Source organism: Simochromis diagramma, unplaced genomic scaffold (genome assembly GCF_900408965.1).
Source record: "Simochromis diagramma unplaced genomic scaffold, fSimDia1.1 OVJJ01000486.1, whole genome shotgun sequence".
Taxonomy (NCBI): domain Eukaryota; kingdom Metazoa; phylum Chordata; class Actinopteri; order Cichliformes; family Cichlidae; genus Simochromis; species Simochromis diagramma.
Genome location: NW_024387047.1, coordinates 490,843 through 504,400, shown reverse-complemented (window position 1 = coordinate 504,400; position 13,558 = coordinate 490,843). Strand labels below are relative to the sequence as shown.

Here is a 13,558-nt window from a genome sequence, read left to right as displayed (position 1 = left end):
ACCGGCAGTTAATCAGTAAAATCATCAACACACTAACGTTTAAACGTCACACCAACGACTGTCAAGAAACTTCAGAATTACGATACTTTTTGTAAGTCTTTGAAAGCAACTGGATGACGTCGACTGTTTGGGATTTAATGGCGGGATGCAGGGGTTGCGATTGATTCTCCTGTCAACGCACCTCTTGCTAATTCTACGTTTAACAGCTTTAGCTTGAATTTCTCAGGTTTGGTTCAAGTCAGCGACTAATCAGAAAGTGCCAGTCTCTACGGTCCAACTCAAGCTAGGAAGTAGCCACCCTGCTTTGCGAGCGGAAACTTAGGCGTAAAAGGTCATAGAAAGTTTTATGGAGAAATCACTGGTAAACGATAACCCGTTGCTTGTACCTCTCAACAAGCAGCAGACAGTCTACGATGGATTTATCACTGTTCAGGTAAAATTATGCGTTTGTGTGTTGTTTTTTGTTGGACGTATGTCAGTGTCATATTGAAAAAACGATTAATTTAAAGATTTTTTGCTTTGGATGCAAATACTTGTCTGGAAACCATATATTTAGACATCTAACTGATTTATATAAACTTCTGGTAAATTCGTCCTGTTTTTTAAGCAGCTTACATTAGTATCGGTAGCAGAACCGTAATTGTATTAGCGCATGAAACGACTTCATAAGCTGGTATATAATCTTGAAAGCAGTTACTTACTACGAGTGTCATGCCGTATTAAAGCGATGAAAAAAAGTTGAAAACGTGGTCTAAAGTAAATTTCTATTATTTATGTGTCTCTTGAAACACCCAAAGAAACGTAATATTATCCAATTCCTTAACGTAGGTTGGTCGGTCACGTGTTCTTCATTAGCGCGTTAGTTGTAGAAGGTATTAACCTCTGTAGTACACTGATCGCAGAGCTAGTAATCTGATAATGCTTTGTCTTGTCTCCCCCCCCAGGAAAGAGACTTCAGGATGAGAATAGTACTCCCACCAGATCGGCAGCTCAAGGAGGCCAAGTACAAGCATCCCCTTGCATTCTCCGTACAAATGTTTTAAATGTGATATGGGATAAGGTCTAATAAGGGAGTTGTAGTAAAGTGCTGCTATAATGTAGTAGTTAACAGATTTGCTTAGTAAACTAAAAGCTGATTCCAGCCAAAGACTCAAAGAACCTTTGGGGTTGCATCAGGAAGGGCATGCTGGGTAAAACTGTGCCAAACAGATATACCTTAAAAATATATAATTTTCATGAAAATGACTTATAAAAGCTTTAAAATCATTAGCTTTCCTTATGAGACATAAAGGGTCAAATTTCAGTGTGCTTTTACATCAGTGCTTCCAAAGAATAAAAAGAAAATAAGATTTATATGAAATTGCTTAACTTTCCCACATGTAGTTATGACCAACATCATCAAGCAAAGGCTCTTTTCAGGCAGAATCAACTTCATTATAAGGAAGTAACAGTATTTTAGTGTATCTTAATTTGTGAGAGCTAACTTAACAGTATTGTTTAGTAACAACATTAAACTGCGTTGTTTGGTTCCTAAGACATATCCTCAGCTTTCTGCTGCTTCCCCTTAAACCAAAACTGAATTTCTGTTGCTGCTATTTCTCCTGATTCGCGTCTGTCCCTGCTCAATTTTACGCCCCACAGGTTATTAATTATAAGACTGTGGTCTGTCTTGTGTATTCCATTCAGTTTTATTGATATAGCGCCAATTTACAACAACAGCCACCTCTGGGCACTTTATATTATAGACCTTACAATAATAAAAAGAAAACACCAAAAATCAGATGTTGACAGCGGGGAGAAAGAACTCCCTTTTAAAAGTAAGAAGCCTCCAACAGTACCAGGCTCAGGGAGGGGGAGCTGATATAGAGAGTATCTTGAACCAAAACATTCTACAGGGTGGGCCATTTATATGGATACACCGTAATAACATGGGAATGGTTGGTGATATTAAAGTCCTGTTTGTGGCACATTACTATATGTGAGGGGGCAAACTCCTCAAGATGGGTGGTGACCAATGGTGTGCTTGGTTTCAACGTAACTTTATTCTTTCATGAGTTATTTACAAGTTTCTCTTTGTTCACAGCCATTGACATGTGAGAAGGTTAACACGTGAGGAGCGGATCGAAATTGTGTTGATATCTGGTGAATGCAGTAACCGTGTCATTGCAGCAGATTTCAATCCAACACTGAACCAGTTTCACGAAACTTAACAAGCAGTTTGCTAACTGTAGCATGGGAGATGGGTGGTCTCGTAGGGTGTCTTGCACGTTCCCTGAGTTTTTCCAGCAAGATGGTGCACCACCACATTATGGGTGCCAGGTCCGAGCATTCCTAGATGAACAGTTTCCTGGAAAGCGGATTGGTCGTCGTGGGCCAGTTGAATGGCCCCCAAGGTCTCCCGATCTGACCCCCTTAGACTTTTATCTTTGGGGTCATCTGAAGGCAACCGTCTATGGTGTGAAGATACGAGATGTGCAGCACCTGAAACTACAGATACTGGATGCCTGTGCTGGCATTTCTCCTGCGGTGTTGCTATCAGTGTGTGAAGAGTGGGAGAAGAGGGTTGCATTGACAATCCAACACAATGGGCAGCACATTGAACACATTTCATGAGTGGTCAGAAACTTGTAAATAACTTATGAAAGAATAGAGTTACGTTGAAACCAAGCACACCATTGTTTTTCTTGTGACATTACCAATAAGTTTGATGTGTCACATGGCCCTCTTCCTATGGAGAAAAAAAAAAAAAAAAAAAAAAAGGTTGTATCCAAGATGGCCGACTTCTAAATGGCCACCATGGTCACCACCCATCTTGAGGAGTTTGCCCCCTCACATATACTAATGTGCCACAAACAGGACTTTAATATCACCAACCATTCCCATGTTATTATGGTGTATCCATATAAATGGCCCACCCTGTACTTTTAGCCACAAGTAAGTCTGCAGTGTGAGAGTGAAGTTATCTGTTGATATAATATGATATTATATGGTCTTTAAGATATAACGGAGCATGATTTTTCTGGACTTTATATGCAAGGAGGAGGATTTTAAATTCAGTGCTGGATTTAACAGGGAACCGATGAAGGTTTAGGGGAAATCGGATCTCTGCCTCATGTACATTTGCTGTATGTATTCGTATGATTGCATCTCACCCTATCCTGAGCATCTTAAGGATTCACTAGATTTCTAAATGTTGTCTATGGTCTTCCTCTTCCTCATACATTTCAACTCCACATTTGGCATCCTTTGTCCAATCTACATACAGTTACTAGCTTTGTTAAATAAAATGTAACAACAAATACATGCAGAGTTATAAATTTACTGAATTGGTATTTAAGTAAAATAATTCATGACAACAAGATGGAAATTCTTGTTCTGGACACCCTCTCTACTTTTAAGATTAGGCTTAAAACTTTCCTTTTTGATAAAGCATATAGTTAGGGATGGATCGGGTGACCCTGAATCCTTCCTTAGTTACTCTGCAATAGGTGTAGGATGCTCCGATCAGTGTTTCTTCTTCACTTACCTGTTTTTCCCTTTCTATGTGTTTATACACCCCTATGCAATCACTCGTTAGTTATTATATTTTCTGGTTTATAGAAAACATAAGGCACCACTAAAAAAGCATTTTGACCTTTAATCAAGGTTAAATTATGGCCTGCACTAACAGGAAAATGTATGGATTACTGTTAGGGTAAGGTAACTTGGCCAATCAGCGATACGTGTGTACGCACCATTGAAAGCAGATTTTGAGCCAGAAAAGATGTTCTTGAAACTTGTGTCTGGCCACAGAAGATGTCCTCAGTAACCCATTCACAACTTTGTCCTTACAGGCTGCACTGCTGCTGGCAGCTGAAGCACCTGTTGCGTGGATATGAGCGCATAGTGAAGCAGGTAAATGTGCCGCATGTTGGTATTTAGTGATATGTTGTCTCAGTCTATGAGAGCACGCTGTTTTGTGCTGCGTGCTTTGTATTTGGCTCCTTTGTGTCGCTCCTGCTCCCTCTGTCACCCATCAGGCTCGCCTCACTCACAGGCAGAGAAAAAATATTTTTCACTGTTTAATTAACATCGCCTGGAAAATGTCCCTATTTGTTATGTGGCCCCTCAGGGTTATTTGGATGAGATTGATATTTCACCCCGGGCTGCAAAGTTCATTATTTTCACAGCCTTTAAGCTATCATTAATTATTAAAGCTGGTGGCAGCCCCCATTAATCACAAACACTGTTTGATTTGAATGGCTGGCTAGAGGAAAAAAATAGACACTGTCACTTCATTATCCCTCCATTCAAGGATGTCTTTTCTCTCGTGTTTGACTCCTCACAGAGGCTGCAGCAGTCGGCTGATCTTGTCGGTTTCATTCTGGAGCTGAAGACTGTCTTGGTAAGGAGGAGAATGACATGGCGGCTCGCACGGTCACTTTGACATTGTAGCTTCATGAATAGCAACTAAATGGGAACCTCCAGGCATTATCAATAGCCTTGCTTGAGAGGCATATGCACGTGCATGTGTATTTTGTGCCATAAAAATAGAGAAAACTGTCATCACGGCCCTGATTCATCTTGCTCTGTAGAAAGATTGCTCCTGAGAGTAAGTTGTGATATGATGTGCATAGTAATCTGGGCTTAAAATAAGAAGAGCTCTGTGTGTGTTGTTGCAGGAAGTGGTGCTGAAGAGCCGCCCCGAGTGCCGCTCCATCCCGCCTCCGCAGTATTACTCTCAGCTCATCTCTGAGATGGAGACCCTCGGGTGGGACAAGTAAGTGGGCCTGTAAGAGTACCAACACATGCTCCGGAACCAGGGCTTTATTGGCGCGTCAGTCATTAAGCTGTGAAATGTTTGTCAGCATGTTTGCCAGCTCTGAACGGCACTTTTACTGGTGGTTTTGTCTGAGTCGCAGCTTAGGTTTGTGTCTGCTGATTATAGGACACCACAACAACATACAACAGCATTCATCTCAAGGCACTTTATAATGTAAGGTAAAGACCCTTCATTATTGGACAGAAAACCCCAAGAGTCAGACAATCCCCTGTGAGCAGCACTTGGAGACGGAAGTATTTCCTTTCAATAGGCAGAAATCTCTGACAGAAGCAGGCTCTGAAATTATCTGCTTAGGCAACAACACTGATCGTGTTATTACAATGCAGTCCTCTGGAAATATCCTACAGGCCTGCTTATGGTGCATGCTACTGTTTGTAGGGGGAAAATACTTTACTTGCCAAGAATGTTGTGACAAACGGATAACAGAGTCACCTTTTTTCAGTGGAATGAAAGATTATCTATACTTACCTGGCCCTACGTGGAAAAAAATAAAACCTAATAACTGATTGCTGTTCTTGGTAACAAAAGTGGCACAATCAGACATATTTGCTCTTTTCTGACTTAGTCTGAGATGGACCTTCTGTTTGTTTTGTTTGTTTTGTCCTCCTGGATCAGTGCTTTTGCATTTCAGAGCTCAAACTGATGGCTGGACATTCTCCTTCAAGATTTTCTGGTACTGACTAGAATTCATGGTTCCCTCAGTTATGGCAACTCATCCAAGTCCTGAAGCAGCAAAATAGCGCCAGACCATCATACCACCACCACCATGTTTGACTGTTGATATGATGTTCTGTTTTTTACACTAGATATAACATAGCCTTCCAGAAAGTTCAGATTTTGTCTGGTCAGTCCACAGGACATTTCCCCCAAAGTCTTGGGGATCATCAAAATTTTTGCCTTGGTACTCTCCCAAGGATGCCATTTTTGACCTTTCTCTTTCTTATTGTTAAATTATGAACACTGAACTTAACATAGGCAGTGAGGCCTGAAGTTCTTTAGATGTTGTTCTGGGTTCTTTTGTGTTCTTTTGTCTCCTGGATGAGTCGTCAAAGCTCTCTTGGAGGAATTTTGGTAGACTGGCCATTGCTGTGAAGGTTCACCGGTGTTCCATGGTTTGCTGGAGGCCCAAATCCTTTAACCTCCTAAGACCCGAACTCTTCCACAGCATGTATTTTTAATTTCTCTTTGATATTTGGGCTGAATTAGCAGATTTCTTTTTTTTTTTTTTTTACCTAATTTTAGTTTCTAAGAAAAATGAGAGCCATATATGAGGATATTCATTTAAAATTTTGATAGAACAGTAGCAGTATAATGTCCTCGTAAGTGGATATCAGGCCCTTGTAGAGCAAAATTGAGTATTTTGGTCTAAATAACCCAAAATGTGATGTCAACATATGTGGACGCCAGGTCCTAGGAGGTTAAATTGGCTTTGTAACCCTTTCCAGACCAACGGAGGTCAGTGACTTTGTTTCCCCGTTTCTTTAGATCCTGGCATGTGTTTCTTGTGAGATGGCATGTGAGATGTTTTAGCCTGCTTCACTTTATCAGACAGTTTCTATTTAAGCGATTTCTTGATTCAACAGGTCTGGCAGTAATCAGGCCTGGGTGTAGCAAGTGGAAGTGAACTCAGCTTTCCAAAAAGTGTGGTTAATCACTGTTAATTCATCATTTAACAATGGTGGGGAAATTACTTTTTCCGCACAGGGCCAGTTAGGTTTGGATAGCTGTTTTTCTTTTCCTGTAATAATCACGTAAAACTGCATTTTGTATTTTTCTTACTTTATCTTTGACTAATATAATTTGTTTGATCTGAAAGATTTAAGTGAAAGAAATGTGCAAAACAACTAAGGAACTAGGAAGATGCAAAATACTTTTTCATTGCACTGCAACTGTTTTCTTACCAAAACATCAGGCCTTTACATGTCACTGTTACCTCTCATCTGTGTATATTCTAATAGTTAGTATGCGTTTCTTCATACTCGCTGAAACAATTATCATTCTTTCTCATGTCTTAAAATTTAGAAGAAACTGACATTTAGTTACATCATCATCAGACTAAGTCTAACCAGAACCAGCCAGTTACTATAGTTACACGTTCTTACAAGTTTAAAAAGGCGTACTTTATTAAAGCAATCAAAATGAGTGTAATCCAAATAAGCACTTGCTGTGAAATGCATCCAGCCTTATGGTCAGGCTCAGCTTCTCTCTCTGATCGCCCGCTCTCTGTCTCGCACAGCACAAAGAGGTTTGTGGTTTATGAATTTTATGGTTTATTTATTGGCTATTTTTACTGCACACTGTCCTCCCATGACTTATAGGTTTATTAATTACTTAACAGTTGTTTTCACAAGCAGTCTTAGTCGTAGAAGCACTGCAATCACACCGCCTCATTTAATGGAACCATTCCTGGACCCACATCTAAAAGTGGTTCAGGACACTGTATGCTTAAGTGTGCCCTGTGAGTTTATGCAGTGGTCCCGCTAGTCTGAGGAGAACTGGATTTTGTAGGTCAGGCTTGCTCAGGCACAGTCATGTTCATACGCTGGGAGTAAACCCTCTGTCACTTTTAGCATTTGCAATCAGGATGACCTCCATGAGATTGATCAGATAATGTTATGGAAGTCTGTAGGTGCATGTGGTGATCCTAAAGCTGTGGGTGTGATCATCAAGTTAAAATAGTGCAGATTCAATCCCCACGCAATGTTGAAATTAGCTTTGAGAATATCAAGCCATAATCAAACAAGTTATTTTCTCTTAATGAACAATGTAGTAACATGGTTCCATTCCCCACTTACATGGTCCCAGGATACTGTGGTAGTAATTTGCCTGTGGAATTGCTTGCTGATGGAGCTCCACGTATCAACTCGGTGGCTCTCCTGTTCCTCTGTCAAAGCTTTGATATATGTATTTTTAGTTTTCTGCGTTTTCCCCAGGGGCAGGATTAACTTATTGTGGTGCATATATGAGCAGAAACCCCCACTGCTTTAAAAGGCTGTATAGAGCACCCCCCCCCCCCCTTTCTTCAGCAGCGTAAACTGATTGGAGAGCCTACAACAACACAGTTCTACATTAACAAATGGCTCTTAATGACTTCCTTATTTTTAGTTATTGAGTTATAGTTAAATCCAGGTCACATTTAATAACACTCAGCCCACGTGCGCTGACGGGTCTGGCTAATACCGTTTTCTCCGCTCATCAGGAGAGAACGAGGAGGAGGAGGAGGAGGTGGCGGCGGCGGTTAGGAGAAAGATATCTATTCTCCCCCAGCTCGGATTAAGCCTTGACTACTACACTCATTTTCTACTTTCCTATTAATGACCGGAGCTACAATTATGATATTAGCGAAATGCAAATGGCTCTAATTGAAGACTCTCAGGTTTTAATAGGAGTGGGGGGGGGTGAAGGTATGCTTTATGCTGAAATGGGACCAACATCATTTTCAGTGTCGTGTTACGGTTAGGAGGCATTATACACAGTGGGCCTCAATCTCCAAAGCACTCGAGATTCGCTTAGCGTCTTAATTGGTACGGGCCGTGCTAATAGCCACCAGGGGTTTTCAGCTGTAATTCTGTCTGCTGATTGGGCCAGGTAAGTGAGCAGCTCTGTCTCTCTCCATGTGTCTCCATTTGTGCATTTTGAGAGTGTGGTCATCTTAATTGGCTGGAGATGGCAAACCATGTGTTAATTAATGGAAAATGAGGTCAAGTAGGTCAGCTGCCATCACTCGGAGGCCTCCAAACGTGGCCCTAGAAGCTGCAGGGCTCATTATGGGCACAGCTGGCACTCGATGTTCACAGCCTCTCGGTGGATGTGAGGAGCGCCGTCTCTTCTTATCTCAGTATTATCATGCGGTCACACTGCGTTGCTGCTCTTCTGAGGCCAGATACATCGGCAAGCTTCTGATGGGCTGGAGCTGGGGGGGCGGGCGCACGGTTTCATCTCTGTTTTTGTTACATTATCAGGCCAGCTAATAAAGTGCATGTAAAATCCTGTTCTGTAAAATTACACAATGTTGTTATCTGGGGTTGCTGTAAGTAATGAGAATGTCCTGAATAGCACAGTTAAAGTGTAAAGCAGGTAGTGGCTTCTGTCTTATTAAAGTTGGTGTATTTATTATTAGTATTATTATTATTATTATTAGTAGTAGTATTTATTTATTTTTGTACGGCTTACATCGTTCTCTATTCATTCTTGTGCATGCCATCGTTTTGCATGTGTGTTTCTGATGCAGCGCACACAAGCATTACATATGTGTTGATCTCACCATTCATGAATCACTTTGTCAACACGCACTCCCATATTAAAAAAAAAAAATCAGACACATGCGCACACACTGATGTGCGTGGTGTGCGCTGTCTGGAAGTGTGGAGTTGCAAATGGGATGCTCTCATCAGTCTTCCCAGCAGGACATCTGACTGTCACGCTGTTTCCATCATGGCCAAGTAGGGGCGGCAGCTAGTCCCTGCTATACGGGGTGTGAAACCCCAGAGGAGAGGAGCTGGAAATGTGTTTTAGCAATGCACCAATGATTTTTTTTTTCTCCCTCCTGATATTCTTTGTCAAGAAACCAAAATTACAAGTTCTTTTTCTTATACTGTATACTGGTCAGATTTGTTCTGTCTAGATCAGGGGTGTCAAACTCAAATACAGTGGGCCAAAATTCAAAACTGGAACAAAGTCGTGGGCTAACGTTAATATTTATTGAAATATATTTATTCCTCTAGATATAAGAATGAATCTTTTCTTATGGACTCAAACACGTTTTGCTGAAAAACGGAATATGGAACAAGCAAAGCTTAATACTAAACAATATATATATATTAGCTGTATAATACCAGTAGCCCAGCTCTAATAGTAATTTGGTATGGCTTCGCGGGCCAAATGTAATTAGGCCAAATTTGGCCCGCGGGCCAATTTGACACCTATGGTCTAGATTATCTCTGTACATTCCGCCAGATTTATACAGCAAAAGTCAACTTTAGCAATAATCTTTGATGTTTTTTGAATTTCTGTTTTACAGCTTAAATATCCAATGGCAAATTTGCTGCTGTGCCAGCCTCACTTCTTTCTCATAACTCTTTGCATGCACCACATCAGAGAAAACATACTTCAGTGGTTTCTCATGAATACTATGTACTTGCATTGCACACTACTAGAACTTGTGAAGTAGATTTTGAAGTAGAGTGGTTTGCCAACATTCTTGAATAAGCATTAAATTAAAAAACAAACACAAACAGATATTTAGTAGTTAAGTATTTCTTGCTTTAATTTTTTTTTCTCTGTCTTTAAAAATTGTATAGTGTGATATTCCAAAGTTCTTCTTTGGATGTTAGCTGCGTTCAACACAAATGTTGAGGTTCTACCTTTGGGGAGGCCAGACTGATGTTTTTCTATCCAGGTGTGCTTTTGCTGTGTGCTTTGGATTGTGGTCTGCTGCCAAACATGCGCTCTGTAGATTGTATTGCATTGTGGATCAAAATCTGACAGTACTTTTCTGGGTTATTCCATCGGATAATTCCATCAGTTTTGACAACATTCCCAGACCACTGGCTGAAATGTAGTTCCACACCATGACACAGCCTGTTTTAGAGGCTGCAGACACTCAGTTGTACCTCTTCTGACCTCCTCCCCACAACCTGATAGTGATTTGAACCAGAAATGTCAAATTTGGATTCATAACTCCATACGACCTGTCACCACTCGTTTTCATTTTACTTCTTTTGTAATTCGGTACACAGTCAGCCTTTTTTTCTTTGTCCCTTCTTTAAGAACTGCTACTTGACTGAGTGAAGGTTCAGTAAATAGTAGATGGATAAACAGAAGGGCCAGATGTGTCTGTCAGGTCCTGTATCAGGTCGCTGCTGGTAGGTTTATTTTTTGTTTCTTAAGGATATGACTTTCAGATGCTGTTCATCTATTGTTTTAGGACTGCTGCGTAATTAATTTTTATTTTATTTTATCCCTGGATGTACCATTTTTCTTGTACTTGAATGATTCCTAGTTCAGTGTTCAGGTACTTTGCTAAAAATGGGTGAAAAAGCAGCCAAAGACTGGAGGACTCAAGGTGACTTAAAAAAAAACATGGCTGGCATTTTGTGAGATATTAAAAAAAAAAAGAAGGCTGACCAAGACTTTTGCACAGTACTGTAGATGTAGATAGTTGTACAGGTAAAATAGTAAAATGTAAAAGATTCATTTTAATTCAAGGTGCCTATAATGGTTGTTAAGTTCCATCAAGCCTACGAGACTGAGAGCTGTAGAAAGGGATCGATCGTGGGTTACTCTGATATCAAAAGTAAAATCGTTTTAAAAACATTGAGAGGTTTTCCTTTTTCACAGACGGTCATTCTTTTGTTCATGCCTTCTGTAACTCACTGGCACTTGATTTTAATGATTCCACTTGTTATCCATTGAATTGTTCTTTCGGACACCGGTCACTTTCATCACCTGAATAGGTTTGGTAACTTGTCATTATTGTGTCTTTATTGCTGTGAGCAGCAATCGGTATTTTATGACTGTCCTTTTGGTAAAAGTGCAGGATATGAAATAGTCAGAGTAGTGCCTTTCAATTCAATACTTTGGCTAGATTGTTTCAGCAGGTAGCACCGATTTTTGGTTCACACAACACCAAAATTGTGGCTTTGTCAGACTAGCTCGATGGTGACATTGGGTGCCTGTATGCATAGATGTTAGTGAGCGTATTGCAGTAAAGCACGGACGCCCTACTCCGGCGTTTGATTGAAAGTGAGTGAGCAAGCAGACGCTTTTATGAGTCGGGCCCATCGGACACCGTCTCCCATCATTCCATCACTTCCCTAAGTGTGTGTGTGTGTGCGCGCGTGTCATTCCCTGAGCACAATGTTCACATCAGTTCTCTCTAACACACTCCATAAATCCTCAGCTGATATACAGCCATGTCAGCCTCGGCATAGAGCGCCCGTCGTAATGTACTGTAAATCTGGAGGAGGACTGTTCAAATCCTTTGTCTCGGATCAGTCTTTTATCTTTGGGTCTCAGTAGACCGGAGTTGGTCTGGCGAGGGGGAGGAACTGACTCCTTTACAGTGTGCTGGAGCAGCAGAAGGAGCAGTAAATCTGACAGCAGTGTTGGCGAATGCTCCAGCCACATCAGTGTTGTGTCCTTAACCTCAATAGGTTATAATTAGCTCAGGAAGGAGAAGGTCTGATTTACAAGTTGATTCAGGCTGAAAAACATCTCAGCCTAAGGTCATCCAGAGACGCACCGTTTTCTGAGAGCTTCCTCCCACTGCTGTAACTGCTAAAGCCACGCTAATGTTAGCGTCATGTTATTCCTCTGGACAAACTGGTGTTGGCTGAGGTTTGTTTCTGTCAGCTAATGAATTTTTATTAACATTATTCATATAATAACTAAAACATTAATTAACAAATGTTGTCTCTGTCTTAATTACCTGCATATTTTTATTAAATACTAAAGTATATACGAACATTATTAACTTTATTTATGGGATAATTACTATAAATTATTTGTCCAATAAAAATAATGTGTTCGTGCATAAGACTGAGACTGTGCAACGTAATTGTTATGTTATGTATTTTTTGTCTTGTATGTTTCTTTTTAGCTCACTAACCCAATGCTAATATAAAACTACCTTCTTTGCTAACGCTGGTTGATAGGTGGGTCTGGGACTAGCAGGACTCAGCTAAATTTCATTCTTTTTTTTTTTTTTTACTTTATTTTTGGGAACTTTTACAAAGAGAAAATAAAATGACAAAAAATAATGGAAATGGCCATCAGTTGCATTTTAAGATCCATCCCATGTCAAAGATACCATCAGAAACCATGAATGGATGGATCATATACCTGTGCAAAAGGGGTCACAGTTCATTTTTGCCCACCATCTATTTTGTCTTCCTTGTTTGTTTTTTTTGTTTTTTTTTAATACCCAGAAGTTCCTCATAAATCATATCCATAGATGGAATTCTCCAAGAAGCAGGGAGACCCAATATTCTTATCCAGCAGATGCAGTTACCAGGTTCTGTGCTGAAACAAACTGTGTTTCGTTTGTTTTTACTGGCAAAAACCCACCAGACAGACAGGTTTTGCCAAGCTAGTGGCACTTAAAAAATTATTTTCATTCTGTATTTAGTGGTTAATACAAATATATGTGAACATCATTATGGTAAGATGACTAGTCAACTGTTTATTAACAGGGTGAATTGGCAAAATAACTTACAGGATGGCACACTAAGATATGGGCCAGGACTTTATGTGTCATGTCAGGTTACTGTGGCCACAGTTTGCTGCAGAGGACCACAGATTAGCAGAAAATGATCCATAGTTGTAGGCCATGACTCCAGAGTTGCAGTCTGATGTAATGTCACTGTGTTGGTACCCAGAGTGATAAATCTCAAGGTAGAGTTTATGTCTCAATATTGCTCTCTGCAGCTGTGATTAATGACGGATGATGGCTGCTGTCAGGTTACAGTGTTGCGTGTGCCCTTCTCTATGAATAGAGGTTGATTTATGGCGTGTGCTTTGTGCGTGTCCATCTTCAGGCTGCTCTTCATTGACACAGAGTTCCGAATGTTGAGACTGAAAGCGGAGGACTCCACTGGAAGGCAGCACATCCTCACTGTTAAACTCAAGTCTAAGGTAAGGCGCACTCTCATTGTGCACACTGAGAAACACACAGTTTACCGTAAGGACTGGATCATTTTCCACACTAAAAAAATTATTCATCATCAAATGGAATAC

At 40.5% G+C, this 13,558-nt stretch overlaps 1 protein-coding gene across 1 annotated transcript in view; it reads left to right on the top strand.

Annotated features, from left to right (window-relative positions):
* Positions 1 to 109: 109 nt before the first annotated feature.
* The window catches only part of fancl (FA complementation group L), a 40,900-nt gene continuing 27,451 nt past the window's right edge, over positions 110 to 13,558 (top strand). The window contains exons 1-6 of the mRNA XM_040044638.1: positions 110 to 433; positions 945 to 1,003; positions 3,834 to 3,894; positions 4,328 to 4,384; positions 4,662 to 4,759; positions 13,360 to 13,456. Of these exons, the coding sequence (XP_039900572.1) occupies positions 347 to 433; positions 945 to 1,003; positions 3,834 to 3,894; positions 4,328 to 4,384; positions 4,662 to 4,759; positions 13,360 to 13,456 (459 nt within the window). The 5' untranslated portion in view covers positions 110 to 346. The remainder of the gene's footprint in view (positions 434 to 944; positions 1,004 to 3,833; positions 3,895 to 4,327; positions 4,385 to 4,661; positions 4,760 to 13,359; positions 13,457 to 13,558) is intronic.